At 45.2% G+C, this 20,344-nt stretch overlaps 1 protein-coding gene across 1 annotated transcript in view; it reads right to left on the reverse strand.

Annotated features, from left to right (window-relative positions):
* LOC103176660 (plexin-A1) overlaps nucleotides 1–20,344 on the reverse strand; it is a 223,873-nt gene that overhangs the window by 127,841 nt on the left and 75,688 nt on the right. Inside the window, exons 3-4 of the mRNA XM_007890334.2 lie at nucleotides 8,405–8,545; nucleotides 2,668–2,768 (exon numbers count right to left, since the gene is read on the reverse strand). Coding sequence (XP_007888525.1) covers nucleotides 2,668–2,768; nucleotides 8,405–8,545 — 242 coding nt within the window. The remainder of the gene's footprint in view (nucleotides 1–2,667; nucleotides 2,769–8,404; nucleotides 8,546–20,344) is intronic.

Below are 20,344 nucleotides of genomic sequence, written 5' to 3' on the forward strand. Positions count from 1 at the left end.
AAATCTGTTTTCCAACTCTATAATGCCGACCCCACTCTTGACAGGAGGCGCAATCCAAGTCAGGCAATTTCCAAAGAGAATAGCAGCATTTGCAGATAAAACGTGGAGTGGATAATCTTGGCATCCCAACTCAAGGACTCCAGTTATTTCAGATGCAGGAAAAAATAGGATATTACAGCTTCTCCCCCAAAAAACTTGTGCAGCTTTTAATTTTCAACACACTACATACGCAGACAAATAGCTTCAAAGGGACATAGAGAAAGAAAGAAACAACCAGGGTGTTGAAGATAATTGTTGTTCCCAATGAAGCACCAACTGGTGTGAATCCCTCAAGAAAACAAATCCACGACTGTTTGTGTAGACTGCTGTTTTGCCCACAAATATATAGTCAGTTTACTTCACAGTATATTCTGTGAAGTGCTTTGAGATGTCTAGAAGATGCAAAAAGCACTGTATCAAATGCAAGAATTATTATTATTATGAATGGTTAGGGGTTACTGTGGTCCCTTGCCTTTACCCACAGCATTGGCAGGGAGTTCAGTGGTGGTCAGATTCATGACTGGCATAGACTGAGCATTCTGCTGTTTCACCGTGGTGCACTCTGCATTAATTTCTTACGATCGAGTACATTAAAATTCAGCTCTCAAATAAATTCAAATCAGTTAGTGTTTCCTTTCATTTCCCTGTGAATAATTTATACTTGACTGCTGTCGAGCAAAGCACAATCTCTTCCAACCAAGTCACTTCCTGTTAAGCCTTGTCCAGCTCGGCTACACCACAGACAGAAAGCAATAATATCTTGTGAAAACAGCAAGGACAACGACACCTAAATAATTAATGTGCTAGTGATTAATCAGAGTTTAATATCCAAGCGGAACAGCTTTACGTCCACAGCAGAACTGGGCAGATGAATTCTCTAGAGCACGAGCACAGTGTTTCTGCATGGTGTGGCAGAATTGTGGGATCTGTGTCCAGTGAGAGACAGAATATTGCGGTCAGGTTTTCCCTCAAAAGTGAACAGATAAAGTATCTGACTTTAAAAAGCGCAATAAAAACATGCTCACTGCAAATGTCAGGCTTGAGTCAACCTTGGAAAAAAAAAAGCCATGCCCAGAGTTTTTTTTGTTAGCGGTGGGGGAGTGTGGTGTTAAGGAGAGTTCAAACGCAGATCTTCCTCGGGAGATTTAGTTGGTCAGTTACATAAGAAATGCTAGACCAAAAAAAACAAGGTCCATCTAGTTCACCTTCCACCATCCTGGCTGTCACACGCACATATGCCCCGAACTACCTATGTACTATAATAAATAATCCTTGCATTTGATATAGCGCTTTTCACGTCTTCTCGACGTCTCAAAGTGCTTCACAGAATAGACTGTAAAATGAATTGACCGTAAATTTGTGGGCGAAATGTACTATGTCCCATATATTATTTCCTAATCTTTGTTTGAAGTTAGCTGCCCATCGGTGGAAGCAATGAGCTTGATGGACCGAATGGCCTTTTCATCCCATGAGCTTTCTTGTAAGAATGTTACGGCACAGCACAGAAATAGGTCATTTTGCCCACCAGGTCTGCACTTGTGCTCATTGGCAAATCAGACAGCCAAATCTATTCCAATCCCATTTTCCCGACAGCTTCCCATATCATACCCGTACGTTTTGTTGAAATGTTGTTCATTGTCTATTGTTCACAGTCTGTTGGCTCTGTCAACAATACCTTTTAAATAACTTATTTGCATTTCAGCTTTGCTACAATATTACGCAAAGATGGAAAGTTTCTAACTGAGCACATCATAGTGATGTATTGCAGGTATTACAGACACGCAGGAATTACTCGACCTTTTCTCGATGAAGCAGATTTTTTTTTAAAAAAAAGCTGTCCATTAAATTAAAACTTGGGTTTTATTTGGTCAGCAAAGAGAAAAAGGGAGAGATTAATGTTACTTCCATCTCTCACCAGTGCAGGAGATTGTGATCCATCATCTGTCGTGATAAATGTCACATTGATGTGAATCACTCGCTCACAAGTTTTGCTATAACGTTTTTTAATGGCTTCACTGATGGATCAGCAGGTAGATAGATAGCACCATGGTGAGGCACTGAGGTACACAGACCAAAAGATTGGAGGAGAAGGGAGGAAGCAAGGGGGGAAATTAGGGTAAAATGGGCCACAATATCACGTAAAGAAGCCATTATAACATAAGGGGACATAAGAAACGTGAACAAATTGTATGATTTGCAGTATGGAGGAAGATCCAGGGAGCACAGACCTATGAGGAGATGCTTTACACAGAGATCCTGAAAGTTTACACAGAATTTTTGGAAAATTCTGGAAATTCAGAGTTCGTTATCACTGGAGAAAAAAAAAGGCTTTCAAATTAAGGCTGATAAGATTTTTTTGAAAATTCTGCAGTATCTTAAGATTATGAATGAGGCAAGACCATGAAAGTTTAGCTCCAGGCCCCGAAGTCTAAAGCGCTCGCCTGAAAGTCTCGAGAACAAGCACTTAGTTTAAACAAACGTCGGTATAAAGAGTTCTAAAGAACTCTTTGTGAAGATTAGATTCAGCGATAACTGGTTCGCTCTCCCTCTCAGGAACTGCGATGTCAAGCTGCTGGATCGCGCTGATTTGTGTTAAGAATCGATCATTAGGAAGAAGTCTCCACTTACACATTGTGCAGGACACACCAGCCACAGTGCGGATCTCGGGAGCCCAGACACACCTCACAGCTCTCGTACTGCTCACAGCTCTCCACTGGAACACGGCTCACCTGTGCAGACAGCAAACAACAAGTGTGAGTCAGCTCAAACATTGACCTTTCTTAGGTCTGCAAGGGATATACATCATCGGCATAAAAAAAATTGCACAACTATTCAGCTGCTTCACGTTCCCCCTCCTTCCCCTCCCCCCACACTGTTTGCTCCTATTCCTCTTTACTTGTCAAATCTCCATTTGACGTTTGCTGTGAGGCTAATGATAGATGACATGACCTTCTCTGCACATCATCATATAATACAGTATGGCTGTCATTGCAGACATTCCTTGCTGGCTTTCCAGTCAAGGTCCGTTATGCTAAATCAATTCTATTAACCTACTGAGCCCAAACTTGAGACATCTGGTTAAGACAATCTATAACATCATTAGACTAAGTCTGGGCCTGAAACATCATTTGTGAAATGCTTTTTTGAAGTATAGTTGATGCAAAGTCGGGGGTGCGGGCAAAGTATTAATCCACATTATGTGCACAACCCCAGAGTTTAGGTGATGAAATTCTTGGATCCATGCTGGAGCAAAGGTCTTTTGGCTATCGCTTTACCAAACCCAAACTCTGATTCATAATTACCTTCACTATCCCTCTCACTCCTCTGCTTGCAAAACACTTTCCGAGGCTTTGGGAACCAACGGTAAACCCAGTTTGAAACTTCCTGATCCTACTGTTACTTTTCTGGCTCTCATACAGGATTGGCTGAAGAGTTTGATATTGGATCTCTGCCAAATGCCTCACTGGCTGCAATCGAGTCAATTCTTGGCCTGGGCATGGCTTGTTGTCAATGGAGTCACCGAGCCAACAGTTGGAGACACAAACTGATAATCACTTGGATTTGCTGGTGGCTTAATTAGATTATTCCCATTAACATTTCAGTTCCCCCCTCATTTGGCACCTAGGGTGTTGAGCAAACAGTGTGTCATCCAGAGCCAAGCAGGTACCAGCTGGGGCTCCAACAGCCAACCTTGTGCCCAATTCAAAGCCAAATGGTAATTAATGTTTGGTACAAAAGCACTTTCCAAAGGTGGCCTCTCGTTCACTGAAGACGTAGGGGAAAAGGATTGACTGACGTAACAGGATTAGCACAACCTGTCAATCAGCGGCTTCTGTCACAGCTGGTTTGGAAGATGGGAAAGAGAAGAGACATCAGAGGGATTATGCAAAAGTCATGGCTTCCAACTCTGATGTTGTTGTACACCAGGACTGTATATTTGACCTGAGGCCAATTCAATCTTTTGGCGCCAGGGGCATATGTAAACTCAGCAGTCAGATTCACCCTCCTCAGAGAGAAAGAGCACATCATCATAACTTATAAATTCACAGCAGTTCCAAAATCTATTTATATGAATGTGAAACTCCATCTAAAAACGTGAAGATCCCATTGAAGGACTGCTGGATAAAACTGCTAAAGTTAGTCTCGGTTATTGGAGAAAAAGCTACTAAGGAGCAGTTAACTTCTCTCAAAGGTATTTTGCTATCCTAAAGTGATGGGCAACAGGAAACAAGTACCTCCTCCCCGGGAGTCACATTAATATAAAATGTCCAATTTATTGCTATTTGGCACAAAGTTTACCTTGTTTTCGGACGGTGACATGATTTGCCTTCTGGCTACGAGGCTATCAGTTTCCCAATAACCCATCTGCTGAGCGATATTTAAGCAAGGAAAGCTCACAGCACAGCTCATTTACCAAGTGTGTCCCTCAGGTGAGAAGCACATCAATTAAGACACTTGTTTTCTGCCACCATGGTTCTGCTGAAACTTAAAAGTGGCTCACATTCTAGCCGCAATGTTAACTTTTTCTGCTCAGGCCCAACCTGAGCTTATCCACCCAAAGGACAAACACGGCTCTCCATCTGTGTATTATCCAGAACCATGCAAGGGTCTCTTCCCTTCCAAGCTGTATTTGCAAAGGAGATTTTGCTACAGAGTGCAATGGTACAAACTGGATGTGCGGTGGGCAGATCTGATGTAAACACTAACCCTCTCCTCTATCTGCCCACTGCAAGACCAGAGGATTGGGTACACTCACACTGTCCTTTTAAACAAATGGGACTGCAGCTCAGGCCACATACAGTCGTTCCGGGAAGCTTAATTATGTAAACACATTTCTTCCTCCGCTCCCAGTATTTTACCATAGAAGGCTATTTCAGTAACGCAATCAAATCGAGGCCCTCTTAAAATTTCAGTGAGAGGGGAATAAAAATGAAGAATTCACAGATGAATAACCATTCTGTTTCCTGACGTGAATTCAACATTAAGCTCTGAGGCTTAAGAGCCTCCAAGATTTCAATTACGGTTGCGGCAATTATCAGCAGAGCTGAGCAGAAACAAGGGAAAGATTTCAAAATCAGAGATTACGACCAGATTAAACGTGTATTTTACACCAAATACATTTTTTTTAAAAAAAACACAAAAGCAACATCTATAAATTCCATCAAACATCACGGAGCGCAATAGGATGGAAAGAGGGCAGGCCGACTGAATCGAAATCAACTGACACTTCCTCTGTTTTCACCTTTGACAAAATGAATTGCGAGCATCAATACCTCAGCTTCATATTCAGAATCCACAAAAATCTGCCCTGCCTCCCCAGTTTACCTTACACAATGGGTCATAGATTCAAGATAATTGGCAAAAAAACACAGAGGGGAGATGAGAATTTTTTTTACACACACAGACAGTTGTTACGAATGGAACAACTGCCTGATAGGATGGTGGAAACAGATTCAATGATGACTTTTAAAAGGGAATTGGATAGGGACTTGAAAAGGAAAAACTTGCAAGGGTATGGGGAAAGAGTGGGGGAGTGGGACCGATTGGGTAGCTCTTTCAAAGAGCCGGCACAGGCTTCGGTGCTGTAATATTCTGTGGTTCTTTGATTCTATAAGACAGAGGAGCTCGTCAATAGCACCACATTCACACTCGCGCGCATAAATTGGAATGCAGCATGTCAGCATTAGTCAGGATTATTCGCTCCTGTTTTAAGATTTTTATCCCCAAAACAATAGATACCTTCATCAGTCAGCCTAGGAAATAAGCCAATAATATAGGTAGCTCCTCGGGTAGAGAGCTGAGCTAAAAGAATGCAGCTGATTGCGTACTCTCGCAACAGATGCGGCAACTGGGGGAAAAGGTGTTGAGACCCACTCGCCCACACGCACACACAACCCCATTTTTTGACCGCACAATGCAGGCAGCGAGGTAGGGAGTGCCAGAGATTTGTGCTGTAGTGGCTGAAGACATGGCCACCGATGGCGGTGGTGGGAGAGAGGAGATGTGCGGCAGGCCGGTCAGTGTTACCTGAGCAAAGGGGGCAGGCCGAAGAGTGGGGCACGAGCAGGTCAGAGAGACAGGGAGATGCTTGGGCGTGAACTGACGTGTTTGCGAGGGCGAGGATCTTTTCGTTGAGGAGCCAATGGGTGATGATAGGCATATGGACTTTTGTGCGGGTGAGGATATAGGCGGTAGAGTTTGTATAAGCTTGGCCTTGTGGATGGTGGAGCAGGGCAGACCAGCGAGGAGTCCGTTTGAGAAAAACAAAGCGTGGAGGCTATTATATGGATTGAGATCAAAATCTTCACAATCCTGTACAAATGACTTCATCCCTTGGTACATTTCCTACCTATCCGACCTGTTCACACCCCACTACTCTACAGCCCCTTTCACTCAGCTGGATCCGGGATCCTGCGCAGCCCTCTGCCCCTCTACTCTAGGCGGCTGTGGATTCAGCCACTATTTCCCCGAGACGCTGAAACTCTGCCTCAATCCCTTGACCTTGCTCCCTCCTTGTCCGTCTCAGATCACACCTGAAGACCTCTTCTTTGACCAAGCCTCCAGTCACCTCCCCTCCTCTCCCTGGCTCAGTGACAAACCACCCCTTTTGTAAGCGCTCAAAGACACTTCCCTTCTTGAAGGGCAATGATTAAATGCAAGCTGTTGTACAGATTGTTATTCCATTATTTTATAACACATTACAAAGTAAATATTTTGGAACAACTGCAAAGCCTGAATTTAATTGGATTATGATTGTCCGAAACATCATTTCCTCGACAATGATTCTTTTCATAAACGAACCAAAATCCTAGATTGAATGTAAAGCCAGTAATCCCTCTCCCTCTTGCTACCCCTCTCTTTCTCCTCTCTCCAACCCCCACACTCTCAATGGCGATGCAACAGCAGAATGTCAGCGCAAAAAGCTATTAATCTGTATACTGTTCTCAAGCGAAAGCCTAATGCAGTGTTAGTGTTGAAAAGCATAACATAATGGTTGGAGCAACACTAACAGCCTGCCCAAAGAGATTCCACCCTACACCGCTGTACATGCATATTTAGTCTAAACATTCTGATCAGAGGGGACTTGTCAAGTGCAAGAAACGTACAAAATTAATCGACACACAACTTGTAAGCACAGAGCGGTACCTGCTTCTGATCATCACACAAAGTCTACCCTCCCACCTCCAGCAGGGGTCTCTGTGTATCAATCAGGCACAGGAAACCCGGTTGATTTTAACCTCGCTAACCTGAGGCGCTGAAACAAATTGCAGCTCCCTGGCTGAAACCAGGGAACACAGCACGCAGCACCGGCCCCGCAGGGATCATACTTGATGGCTGCTTTGTACAGCTCAGGTACTCACTGGCTAAAATCCCTGAGCTATCAGCCAGCTGTTTAATGTCTCCTTGCCGTGCAATTATTTCAGCTCAATGCAAGGAAGATTCTGCACTTTAAATCTAAAATGTGTCTCTCGGCTGCTTCGTCCAGAGTTGTCGCATTCGCTCTCCCACTGATCAAGAGGTGAAGAATCTGAGACGAGACATCAGAGCCCCGACTCTCAGTTCGCCAAGAAGCAGCTAATCCTATTCTCAAGTGCACGATACACGACTTAGCCTTCCCCAAGCAACACGAGGAGGCAAGCAGGTCCATGGTTTACAAGTCAAGTCCAAACGTGATATGACTTTCAGAGCTTCTGAACATCCTAATCAGCCTTACATAACAGCATGGAGAAAATAATAATAATAATATAGCGCCTCATCACGTCTTCCAGACATCTCAAAGGGCTCACAAAATATACTGTAAAGTGAATTAACTGTATATTTTGTGGGTGAAATGCAGCGGACAATTGTGAATAGCAGTTTCCCACAAACAGTCGTGGACTGAGTGACCAAATGTTCTTTTAAGGGATTATAAAAGGGTGATTATTAAGATGGGGTGGAAAGCACTGGAGTCTCCTTAGTCGGGATAAGTGCTAGGAGACTTCAACAACAATAACTGATTTTATGCTACCGCCCATCATGCAAGGCAGCATCTCAGCGTGCTTAAAGTGAGAACAAAATGTGACTTGTTGGGTGTTGTCACTTTGCTCCCTGGCATCTCTCCTGCAACTGCGCAGTAGCTCTGGTCTCCTCCAACCCCTGGTTTCATTCCCCACTCGCCCCTCCCATGCTTTTCTGAGCCTCCACCCTCTTTTGTGAAGCTCACAGCTCTTCAAATAACACAAAAGCTGGCGTAAATAGTAATGTATCTGCCACCTCTGCAGATTTATTTTATTATCTTCCCCTCTTCCTGCTTGCTGATGTGATAAGGTGCCGTACGGAATGCATCATTATCATCACAGGGAAGTTAGAATAATAAATGGACTACCTGCTTCTCAGTCATGGCGTAGATGTGCTGGTAATCAGGGCTGAAGACGAGATCACGGAGGATTGGGCTGGTGTCTGCCACAGAAACATTTTCATACAGTAAGATGCCCTCGGAATCCAAGCTGACGGAATTCACTAAAATCTGTAAAACAAACAAACCATCCGTCATTAGCAAAGAGAAGACGGTCAGACTTTCACTCCAAATGTTCTCCGGAATAAAGACGCTCGCTCTTCCCTCTTGGGGCCCGGTTATACATTACTAAAGATATTTCATTAGTGCACTCAGCGTTTCATTACCCGGCCTGTCTGAGGGCACTCTCCTGCTCCAAGCACACACCACACACACACACACACACACACACACGATTATTTTTCTCAGTGGAATTTAATACTTTCTATTTTTGTAACAAGGCTGGAAGCTACAGATAAATATGATGGAAGTACTGTAAATATATTAATCTGACATTAATAACCAGGTGCTGCCATAACTGAGTCGTTCTCGAGAGAAGAGCAATTGTTAAAAGATTAAAAAGACACCCCCCTCATCATCGCTCTCCCTCCGAGACTGGCTCAGTGAGCCTCAGCAATGGGGAATACAGCAGCAATTGTACAGTCAAATCAATCCAAATTCACAGAGGCTTTGCTGGCTTGAGCGTATCTGTTAAACAGATTGCAATGGGACGTCAGCTATGCCCACAGGTTCAAGGCCTAGTCACCTACTTTCCTGCTTGAAGGAAGCAAAAGACAGGGAGCTGAACTAACCCTCTCACGCAACAAAGCCTTATGCAGGAGTATTGTTCCTTGCATCCAATTTCACTTCAGTTCAAATTAGTTGGAATTTTTTTTAAAAAATTGGGAATCAGGGTGAAGAACTGAGACCCACAGAGCATAACTGCACCCTGAGAGAGAAGCAAATCCCGAGTCAAGGTCACACCAACCCTGCCTTCGTATGGTGTAAGGGGTGGCCCAGGTGAAGGGCTATATTTCACAGGAACATACACTGTATAAGATTCTGAACAAAAAAAACTCTTCCTAGGATGATAATTACAACAGAAAATTGATGTTTCCATTTACAACAACTTACATTTATTTATATAGTGCCCCCTTCCTGTCGTGCGGCATCTCGTGTAAAGGTCCTTAAACAGCTGGAAGCCTGGGGCTCGTGGCGTGTGTCTGGAGGTACAACGGTGACAGAAACTGCACGCACTGCCTCGGCCAAAGATCAAAGAGATCCCAAGAGTCCAGCGAGACTACGGAGCTTCCAGCAACAGGAGGAACAGGACAGGACAGCTGAGAGCTCGCCTCTCTGAAAAGCTGTCGGAATCTTCTCCACCGCCGTAGCTGGTCGGGTGTGTTTAACATCCGACTGACAAATTCTTTACAAGGGAACGGACGGAAGAGAGCTGCCAGCGTCTCACAGACATTCACTGAACATGACAGTAATTCGCAACCCAGCTGAAATCGTCAAATCGAGTTTTGACCACTTAAAAGCAGGTTGAGTTCAACACGCTCAAAGACTAATGGAATAAAGGAGTTTGACGCATTATCCACAACACAGCCCGCAATACTCCAGCAAAATAGTTCCATTCAATTGCCATATTGAATTGATATTATTAGACTGGACTTCAATTGGCAGTAATTTAATCCAGATAATCTCAAATGTTATCAAGGTGCACCTATAAACTGCAACTGTGTCTAACCTCAACTTCCTGCAGCTTGGCTGCTCCCAGACGGATAGTCGGAGCTGCTGATGGAAGCAGGGGATCCACTTTCACCTGAACCTCTCAAAGCAGACGTCCAATTATCAATATTCTTTTGGCAGCAAGAACTTTGAAGAGGAATCTTTAAAGAAAATGGGTCGCCTTCCTGTCGCACTTTATAATAGGAATCCTTGCATCTGATATTGGCTGCCGCGTTTCGCCCTCAAATATACGGTCCATTCACTTTACAGTATATTCTGTGCAGCGCTTTGAGACGTCTAGAAGACGTGAAAAGCGCTATATCAAATGCGAGGATTATTATTATTATTAATTATATAGCACGGTTCGTGTCTGGAGGAGGTCTCCAAGCTTTTCATAGGATTTACTGTAAAGTGCAATGACTGTGTATTTGGTAGGCGAATGTGGCAACCAACTTGCACGCAGCAATGTCCCACAATAATAATAATCCTTGCATTTGATATAGCGCTTTTCACGTCGGGAGGACGTCCCATAGCGCTTCACAGGACACACTGTAAAAGGAATTGACTATATATTTGTGGGCGAACGCGGCAGCCAAATACGCACAGCAATTTCCCACAAACAGTCGTAGATTGAAAATGCCAATTTTATTATTGTTTTTGGTTTTGGAGGATTATTATTAGGCTCTGTGTGGAGTAAGGAAACTTGCCCAAGGTTTCGCCCTCTGCCTGGAATTGAACTCAGGTCTCTCGCTTTCAAAGCGAGTGCTCTAACCACTGAGCTACAGGACTCCGCAAGACAGCCGATTTTATCTGGAAATTTATTGCTGGCCAGGAAAAAAAACATCTTTTTCTTTTCCAACAGTGCAATGGGACCTTTAACGTCCACCTGAACTGGCACAGGCGGGAGCTCTGTTTGACATGTCGTTCGAAGGACGGCAACTCTAACAAAGCCGGGCTCCCACAGCCCTTCTCTCGTGTCGGGACAAATCACGAATCACGTGAGCTCAAAGTTCCAATGTGGGGCTTCAACCGAACACCTTCTGATTCAGAGGCAAGAACGAGTGCTACCAATTAATCCAGTCTGATACTACTTTTCGTGAGCGATTGTGCGAGGGGGGGGGGGGGGTGCGAAGAGGGATTAGACGATCCTGTCAATCTTTGGCAACTTCATTTTAAGACCAACTATTTTGCTTATCCCTGCAATGACGTCTCTTGGTAAGTACCCTGTGCGCCTCCGTGCAGTAAGCCACACTGACTGGCCAGGCTCCAGGTTAGATTCCCAGCTTGTGCTGAGTTAGCTGATCTCAGCTGCCATAGTGGCAGAGATATGGCAATTAGTCTCAGTGCTTGGAGGGGGGAATAACAGCTAGGATTTCTGCTACTGATCACAATCCTTTGACCCCGACTTGAAAGGATGTCAATGGGGTGAGGGGGGGGGTGGGGGGACGGGGCAGCGGGTGATTGCAGATGTGGACAGGATTAGTCTCTCTTCAGCTAAATCACCAACAAACACATAAATGTGAGGAACGGGTGAGGAATTGTACAGCACAAGTGTAAAAATAGGAATTGTCAAGAGCAAATAGAGTTTGGGTCGTGTGAAGCTAAAAAAATCAACTAACGTTGTATTGATCACTCTATCTTGCGGCAATGCCTAAGCGATGGTGGTGGGGGGGGTGGGGGGGAGAGGGGGAGGGAGAGCAGAAAGAAAAGACCAGAGGGAATCTGTACAAAATTCCCAGCTCTGATTTAATCCCAAAGAGGATTGTCATTTTGAAATATCACCAACATCTAGAATTTGAACCTGAGGTTCAATCTCTCTCCAAGCAATGTTATTGTAGGAGCTCATAATTCACTCGAACATAGGTAAAGGCTGGTCTTCAGAAACCTCGAGATTTAAGAAGAAAAAGGAATGAGGAAGGAGAGAGTTCCACATCTCATACATTATAAGATTTCATCCATCGGAGGAATTTGTCGCTAGCATAGCTATAAGAATAAGAATTACATTTGATATAGCGCTTTATACAGTCAATTCACTTTACAGTATATTCTGTGAAGCACTTTGAGACATCTAGACATGAAAAGCGCCATGTCAAATGCAAGGATTATTATTATTATCATCATCACATCACTGAGACGTCTCAAAGCGCTTCTCAGGATATACTGTAAAGTGGATTGACTGTGCATTTTGAGGGCGAACCGCGGCAGCCAATTGCGCACAGCAGTGTCCCACCAACGGTCGTGGATTGAGTGATGACATTTTTTTTTAGGGGGGGGGGGGCGGGGAGGGATTATTATACCCAAAAAGCAATCCACCGATCGTCTAACATCCAAGTGACTGCTAAGTAAACAGAGTTGACAAAAGCTGGAGGCCTGAGCGGATGAGGCTGAATGACAAGACACTGTCATGTTACAAGAACGAAAGGATTCACAGATTCCAGTGAGGTGAAGGTTCCAGGGATGGATGGTCTGGAACTCGCTTACAAACGCTGTCCATTTCTCTGCTGCCTGATCAGCACATGTAAAAATGCCAAGACAAGGGCGCTTGGGGGTGGGGGGGGGGGGGGGGGGGATTTTGGTCAGCCTGACACTGAGCTCCACAAAAGTTGCATTTCGACAACTTCAGGGAAGATTTCCTATCATTCTGTGAGGGTACAAGAAAATGAGGGATGGGGCAGAAGAAATAAAGAATTTGAGAGGGGGGGGGGGGGGCAGATAATCTGGAGCTACCTTTGAAGTGCTGCCTCGTAATTCCTCATCACACGACCAGCAAACAGCGGGGAACAAAGTTGAAAGTGCAAGATTAGCAGAGAGGCTGTAAAAAGTATCACCATGTTGTGAACAGCACTTCCTTTCATGAAGTCCTTTCAGCTGTTTTATCCTCCAGCACCGGCTAATCGAGGCCCGGCACCCAACTAACCCAAAGCAGACCCAGCCCCTTCCAACACACACTTCTTTCATTTCCAGTTCGTGTCGAGCTGAAACGAATCAGGGTGTCAGCAAACTCTGTTTGGGCACCGGGAGAGAGATCAGCCCGCGACCCACACCCTGCCCTCGCCCAATCTAATAGTCTGCTGTCAAGTGACCTCCATGGCCCATCCCAACGTGGAGGGAAAAGGGAATCTAATGTCTTCAGAAAAGTTGGGGAATATCTTAAGAGGAAAAACCTATCACACCACAGCAACTTGCATTGATATAGCGCCTCTCAAAGCACGACTCCGAGCCAGGGGGAGGGGGAGGTGACCGTAGCCATGGTCGAATAGGAAGGTCTTCGTTCATTTTGTGTGCTCTATTTGTGCTTTCAGTCGTGAATCCACGACTATCAAACAGAGGAGAGACTTTAGGAAATACAATGGGCTGCTGAAAACCAATGATTTATGGGTGATCTGGGCGGAACGGGCCGGGATGAAAAAGCAGACCTCGTGCCACTCGTTTTCTAACAGAAAACCAGGAAAAGCTTCTGGAGCTTCTACTGGATGACGTACCAGATAAGCAGACGGGTGAAGTGCCAGGAGTGTGCTGGGTGGATGCATGTAAATATATGCATAATGAAAAGGTAGTGAAGCCCTGCTGTAAACACCCTCGGGCTGCCGCAGTTCCACAGCCAGCATCCCGAGCAGTTAATTCCTGCAGCGCAATTTACAGATTTGCCGGCTGTGTGCGGGCAGTTTGAAATCTAATATGTAACCTGTCCCAGTGGTTAAAACCACACACCAGTCTCTATCGGTGTCGCACTCAGACGCGGCCAGTAGGAGGAGCAGAGTAACACTCCTTGCCAAGCTTTTCCCGAGTACAGATTGCAGCGAGCAAATGCTGAGCCTCAATGTCCACCTCCCGGTACCCCCAGCCCCCTAAAAAATCAGAAGCCTAGTGTACGGGCAACTGCACAAGAACCGGTTCTCATCTAAATAAACTCATTAGTAAAGGCTAACTAAGGACAAGGAGTGAAGGGCTATATTGACCTTCATTACATTCTGAATTTCTTCCCGTCTATTTCAATCAGTGGTCTTACTATGAGGTGTTAACACGCGGGCCAGAGAGATCAGCAATTCCTGATTGGCCTTCGTCTTACACACTCTTTGTCGGAGTGCTGCACTCTTAGACTTCTCGATAAAAAATATTAAGGCAAAGCTTCAGTCCACAGCCGGAATCTCTCTATGGGGTGGATCACTGTGGGTTTTGAAGAGCAGAGTGAGGGGGTATTGACAGATATTGTTTCTTCTGAATTCGTACATGAAGGACAAGGGAATGGAGGAGGAGAGTATGTGGAATATAAACACGGCACGAGTTGGGTCGAATCATCTATTTCGGTTGGTGTGTTATAGACTATGAAATAAAAAACCTCCAAATTGCCAGTAGGCTTTCACGCGCACACTCAGTCACTCTGTGCTCAAGCTCTCACGATCGAGGCCATGTTTGCTCCATCACCAAGGTCATGTGAAGGAAGATGATGGGTGACAAGAAAGCACAGCTGGGGATCTGGGTGAAGGCAGAGAAATGCCATCCTACATTGCCGTTGCTGGAAGGCTCCAGGCTGGAACACTTTCAGTAACCCATATAATTGAGACAAGGAGACAGGAAACGCCTTTGTTTTAATGTCAGGATGGTTTTGGGGGAGGATGTGGCACCATGTGTTTATCAAAGAAAGGCCAACGGAGTTGAATATTTTTCTAATTCCGCACGCGAAGATTTCCCGGAGATTGCAGAGAGCTGCAGGCCTTATGGCATCATTTGTGCAAGAATGCACAAGAGACAATGCTTAAAAAAAACTCAGGAAAAGGTCAGTGAAGGAATGTACCTATTCATTTACAGATGTACAATTACTACTTTCACAGAAACACTGTGAAGTGCTTTGAGACATACAAGAATTATAGGTTCTGTATCAGAAACCAGTACAATCCTGATTTATTGTTATTAACTTGACCCCTTATTGAGGAGAGCAATTATCAGTAGACAAGACATGGGAGTTTAAGGCCCGGGGGCGGGCGGGGGGGGTGCAGAATTAAGGAGAGGGGATATAGACAGGGAGGTTAAAAGGAAATGTGCATGTATAACAAAGCAGTATGTTACAAATATATATTTAAAATTAAAATACTTGGTCCTGTTTTCTGAACTAGAAGTGTTAAGCAGGAGCGCCCGCCAGCCTCCTGCGTTCTCCTGTTGCTCGGTTTAAAACAATGGACAACAATAGCAGAGCTGCCACATCTGTTCTTTGGCCACGATGGCCTCCTCCAAGTAGCTACAATTAATAAATAATGGCTGCATTTTCATTAAAAATATAGGTCAATTTAACAGAAACCGAATATTAGCTATTCAACCCGTGGCAAGCGGTGGTGCCTCAGGCAAACTGCTAGTGGACAGATCTGAATGATGCTCTCCCCTGATTTTGGTTCTCCGCAGGCCAGTCACCAGCTGGAGCTGAACGGGGTAAAGCGGGTGTCTTGCTTCAGGGCCTCGTTCCACTCCAGTTGACCTACAGTCGTCAGTCACTCCATCAATCTCCCTTCCTCAAGAACAGTGACACTGCCTCAACGACGACTCATTTTGTCCACAAAATATGCAATCAATTCACTTTACAGTATAATCTGCGAAGCGCTTTTGAGGCGTGTCGAAGACGTGATAATGCACAATATCAAATGCAAGGATGATTATTATTATTATTATTATTAACAGATCTGGTTGCCTCACGGAGCTCAGGACACGAGCAATCCTTATTCCAGAAAAGTTCTCCCAACCAAGATGACAAGGAGTCCCCAGTCGCTGATCTGTGCAATGCCATAACAATGAGCTTAAACAGAATGCCAAAACCTCCCACGTCTGTGGAGCGTGCTGCCAGCGCTGTTTATTGTCTGACTGAAGAGAGGTTTTTTTTTAAACATTTGTAAATTATTCCCATTAGTGCTGTTTTGTGAAATGAGAATGATGTTCCAAAGGAGGCAGACACACACACACACACACACACACACACACTCAGAAGCAACAAGCGACTGGAAAGTAAGGAGGGGAAAGACAGACCGATTGACAAAAACAGACGGAGATTAAGGGAAGGGGAAAAAAAGAGAGAAGGGGGAAAGAGAGAGACACACACACACACACACACACACAGAAAAATACACACGCACACACAGAAAGAGACACAAATACACACACACACACACACACATAGAGATGTAGAGATACGTGCACAGATACACACAGGAGAGAAAGGTCCACACACACACGGCAGTGATAGGAGAAAGAGAGAGATGGAGGGGTGGGGTGGCTTTGCTTTAAATAAACATCCAATTCCTTTCTGGGAGCGGCAGTTCTGATGTGATCCTGCTGGGAGCTTGTTCAGCCACGAGCCTTGAAAGTGTTAAATCAAACGCAGTTACCAGCACTGCACGCAGTGTCTGAAATGCCAGGGCACGACAGAGAGGGAAAAAATTCCACTCCTATTACCAGACAGATGGCAATAAATTTAGCAGCCTTTTCAGTTCTTTAAACATAACATCCAATGTTACTTACAACTCTTATCTGCAGAGATTGATTAGCTGGTGTTGGCTGCCAGCAGCACCTCCAGCAGGTTACAGTACAGCCATACTTCAAAGCCGTTGACTTATCGGCAAGGAACAGGCATCAACACTACTTCCAATTAACTCTGTCTGTGCCAGAGAAGCACAATTGACTCCTTTTAATAAAAGCAACTCAAAAGAAATGAGGAAGCCACAATGCCACAAGGCAGGAATACAGGGAGCCTCGTCTGGAACTTTGCGTTGTGATAAAGCAAACAAGCCACACAGAGAGCCTCCATCAAACGGGTATTCCGAGTCACAGAAACACAAAAAAAAATCCCCCTGTGTCGGCCAGTCCCGAGATGACACAATCTTGTAATCGCGGACTTATCATCATTACACAGCAGTTAACAGGAGCTCAGAGTCCCAACATCTCTCTCTCTCTCTGTGTCTCGGTCAGCCAGGTGTCAGACACACGGAAAGCCATCACCAATGCTTAAGGATGTCCAAACTCGCCAGAGTTCCACATATTTGGAAATTTCTGTTTGCCTGGAATGTTGCCCCTGACCCCCCACCCACCAGAGGGACACAACCTACACACTTAAACCAGGAGAGTTCAAGCTATATAATGCTACATATGATTTATTGTCAGCATTGTGATAAACAAGTGCCTGGGGATGTCCTCCCGACGTGAAAGGCGCCATGCAAATGTAATTATGTATTGTATTCTACTTCACATGTAGATTCCAAAGGTCTAACTTAGCCAGTCTGGTCACCCTTCACCTTCCTCCCTCGCCCCCAGTGTCCCCTTGCATGACAAATTGACAAACATGGGGTCCAGCAAGACTTTGATATCAATAGGAAAACTGAAACGCAGCTTGGGAATACTGGACTCAGTAAAGGGTTATTATTATTATAATGTCTCACTATATTATATTATAATGCCTCATTATAATGTCTCACTGACTTGAGTTATAAACAAGGCACGTACAAACAAGGTTGACTTCTGGATTGGTGTTTCCTGCGTACCGCCCAAGGGCTACCTGACTTCGCTTCCCAACGAAAGCCACATTAGTCGTCCTTCCTGTGCATAGTGCAAATGCACAACAGGCAGGAAGTAACATCGGGGCAATCTGATCAGGGAGCTATTCTGTAGCACCTGAAGCCAGCGAGGCAGCGCCAGAAGCCGGGTGCTTCACAGCAGACCAAGCGCAAGAAGTGAGGCAACACTATATCGAATGGCGTGACAAGAGAATTCCTCTGTGCTCATGAGCGGGCCAAGGGTAAATCAGCCAGGGAATCGTATTCCTGATAGCTATTCAATAGCCCTTGCAGAAATGTACACAATCTGGCCCGCCAGCAAGGCGTACATGCACACAGAGCAGTGTAGTACGTACTAGCGAGTTTGTGCACACCTTACTTCAACGGAAATGTTGGTTCAGGCACTGCACTGTATTTGATGGAGGAGGATCGAGGAGCATAAATTGCTGCTGTGTGTGGCTGGACGAGAACCCTCCAAAACAGATGTGCATTCAAACAGGGAAACATCACAGGAGTCTTGCTGTGGCAGACAGTCCAATGGTTTCCCTCGCATGATGAAGGCCAACGCAACTGCTTGCTCCATCGCTTGCTAGTGATAGGTAGCAACAGATGCCAGGAACTCAGAGTGAATTAGCCGTGCTGGCATGGCACCTCTCTCCCAGCGCTGTAGAATTAGCAAGATGGATTCCACAACACCAGGGGCAACAAGACCCCTTGCAGAACAACGGAGGCAAATTCCACAGCACAGGAGAGCCGTCCCTCTCATCAAAATGTACCGAAAGCAGTGAGACCGTGTTTACACAGAGCCGGGACCTTTCGAGAGGAGAGGTCTGCAGGAGGATCGTAAACTACAGTCAACAGACTACCTCAAACACAGTCACAGACTCACAATCGCACATAACTGACTGCCCGCCTTGCCCAGTTACTTACTGTGAGATGTGGCATGGAACCCAAGAGCAGTTATGTGGCTGATCACAAAGACACTGCATCTGGCGAGGGGGCTCACCAACCTACCTCCACTTGGAAAGCGTTCCAGCAGGCCATAATAACAATAATTATAATAATCCTTGCATTTGATGTCGCGCCACATCATATCATTCAGACATCTCAAAATACAGAATTTTAATAGTGAGGGTGCAGTGGTTGTATTTTGTAGGCAAATGTGGCGGCTAATTTCAACCACAAAATATACAGTCAATCCACTTGACAGTATATCCTTTGAAGCGCTTTTGAGATGTCTCAATGACATGAGAAGGGGCTGTGTGAAATGCAAGTATGTATTGTATAACTTGCGCACAGCAATGTCCCCCAAACAGCCATGAAGTCAGTGAACGATTTTATTTTACCTACTTTCAATTTTCAGCTGCAAGGGGGAAGAGAAGAAATCGTAAACTACTGACTGCAAAATGTCTTTCTGCTTTCAGCCCACAGCCAGCCAGCAGCTCAGCTCAGCATAGCCATAACCCAATCTCTGAGGAATGTCAGCTGCACGGTGTGAAGAAATTCTGCTTCTCTACAAGGCGTTGTTTCACGAGGCTAAACAGCCCAGTGTGTGTGTGTGCCTTCTCTGACTGTGCGTGTCTCAGATTCTTCTCCCGTCAGACATTCCTTCCTTAACTAAATATTTTAAGGGGGTGCTTTATTAAACAGTGCCTACCTTGAGCAAGACGAAGTCCAGCAACTGGTTTGGTGCAAAACAGAACTCGGCCATACAGTATCAGTCTCGAAGTAATAGTCTACATCTGATCTGTGTTCAGACAACAGATATCAGGCAATGATGGCTTTGCCTTGGCCTCAGAAAGAGGAAGAATTGCCTAGAATGGGATTGTTCTCCTTAGGGCAAAGAATGTTTAAGGGGAGATTTAATAGAGGTGTTCAACATTATGAGGAGTTTTGATAGGGAGAAACTGCTTCCACTGGCCCGTGGATCAGTAACCAGCGCACACAGATTTAAGATAATTGACAAAAGAACCAGAGGGGAGATGCGCAGAATTTTTTTTCACACACAGAGTGGTTACAGTCTGGAATGCACTGCCTGAAAGGCTGGTGGAAACAGATTCAATACAACTTCCAAAAGGAAATTGGATAGGTACTTGAAAATCCAGTTCCTGTTCATCCCTCGCACTCCCCCGCCCCACCCCTCCATCCCCACCATCATATACAGTGTAATCTTGTTGTTGTTGAAAAGAAACAAATGTGCAGGGGTGTGGGGAAAGAGCGGGGGAGTGGGACTGGTTGGTAGCTCTTCCAAAGAACCGGCACAGGCACAATGGGCCGAATGGCCTCTTTCTGTGCTGTAATATTCTATGAATGTCCATTGATGATCACTACCCAGTGACCCCTGCTGGAAAAGACATGCCTGTGGATGGTTTGCAAGGTCAAGATTGGATTAGGTTGTCATGCGCTTTCCCCTCTCGCCCCAGTTGAATAGACAGTTTACACCGAGTGTCTGAGCTCTTCATCAACCACGACTGCCGTTAGCCCTTTAGACCCCATGCCATCACGAATCAGCACGAGGGGACGAGGAGGGAGGGAGTGAGAAAGAAAGGGAGCAAAACAGATCTATAGCAACTAGGATGTGGCTCACTGCTAAGGTTCTCAATTTCCTGACTACTGTTGGCAGCAAAGCTGCGCCTGGTTAATGCCACCCTAAATCGGGAGGTATTAGCCAGGGGCAGTCATGAAGTGGGGACACGATGGAGAGAGGAAAAGCCCTTTTATGCAACTG

Source organism: Callorhinchus milii, unplaced genomic scaffold, assembly GCF_018977255.1.
Source record: "Callorhinchus milii isolate IMCB2004 unplaced genomic scaffold, IMCB_Cmil_1.0 Scaffold12, whole genome shotgun sequence".
NCBI classification, from domain to species: Eukaryota; Metazoa; Chordata; class Chondrichthyes; order Chimaeriformes; family Callorhinchidae; genus Callorhinchus; species Callorhinchus milii.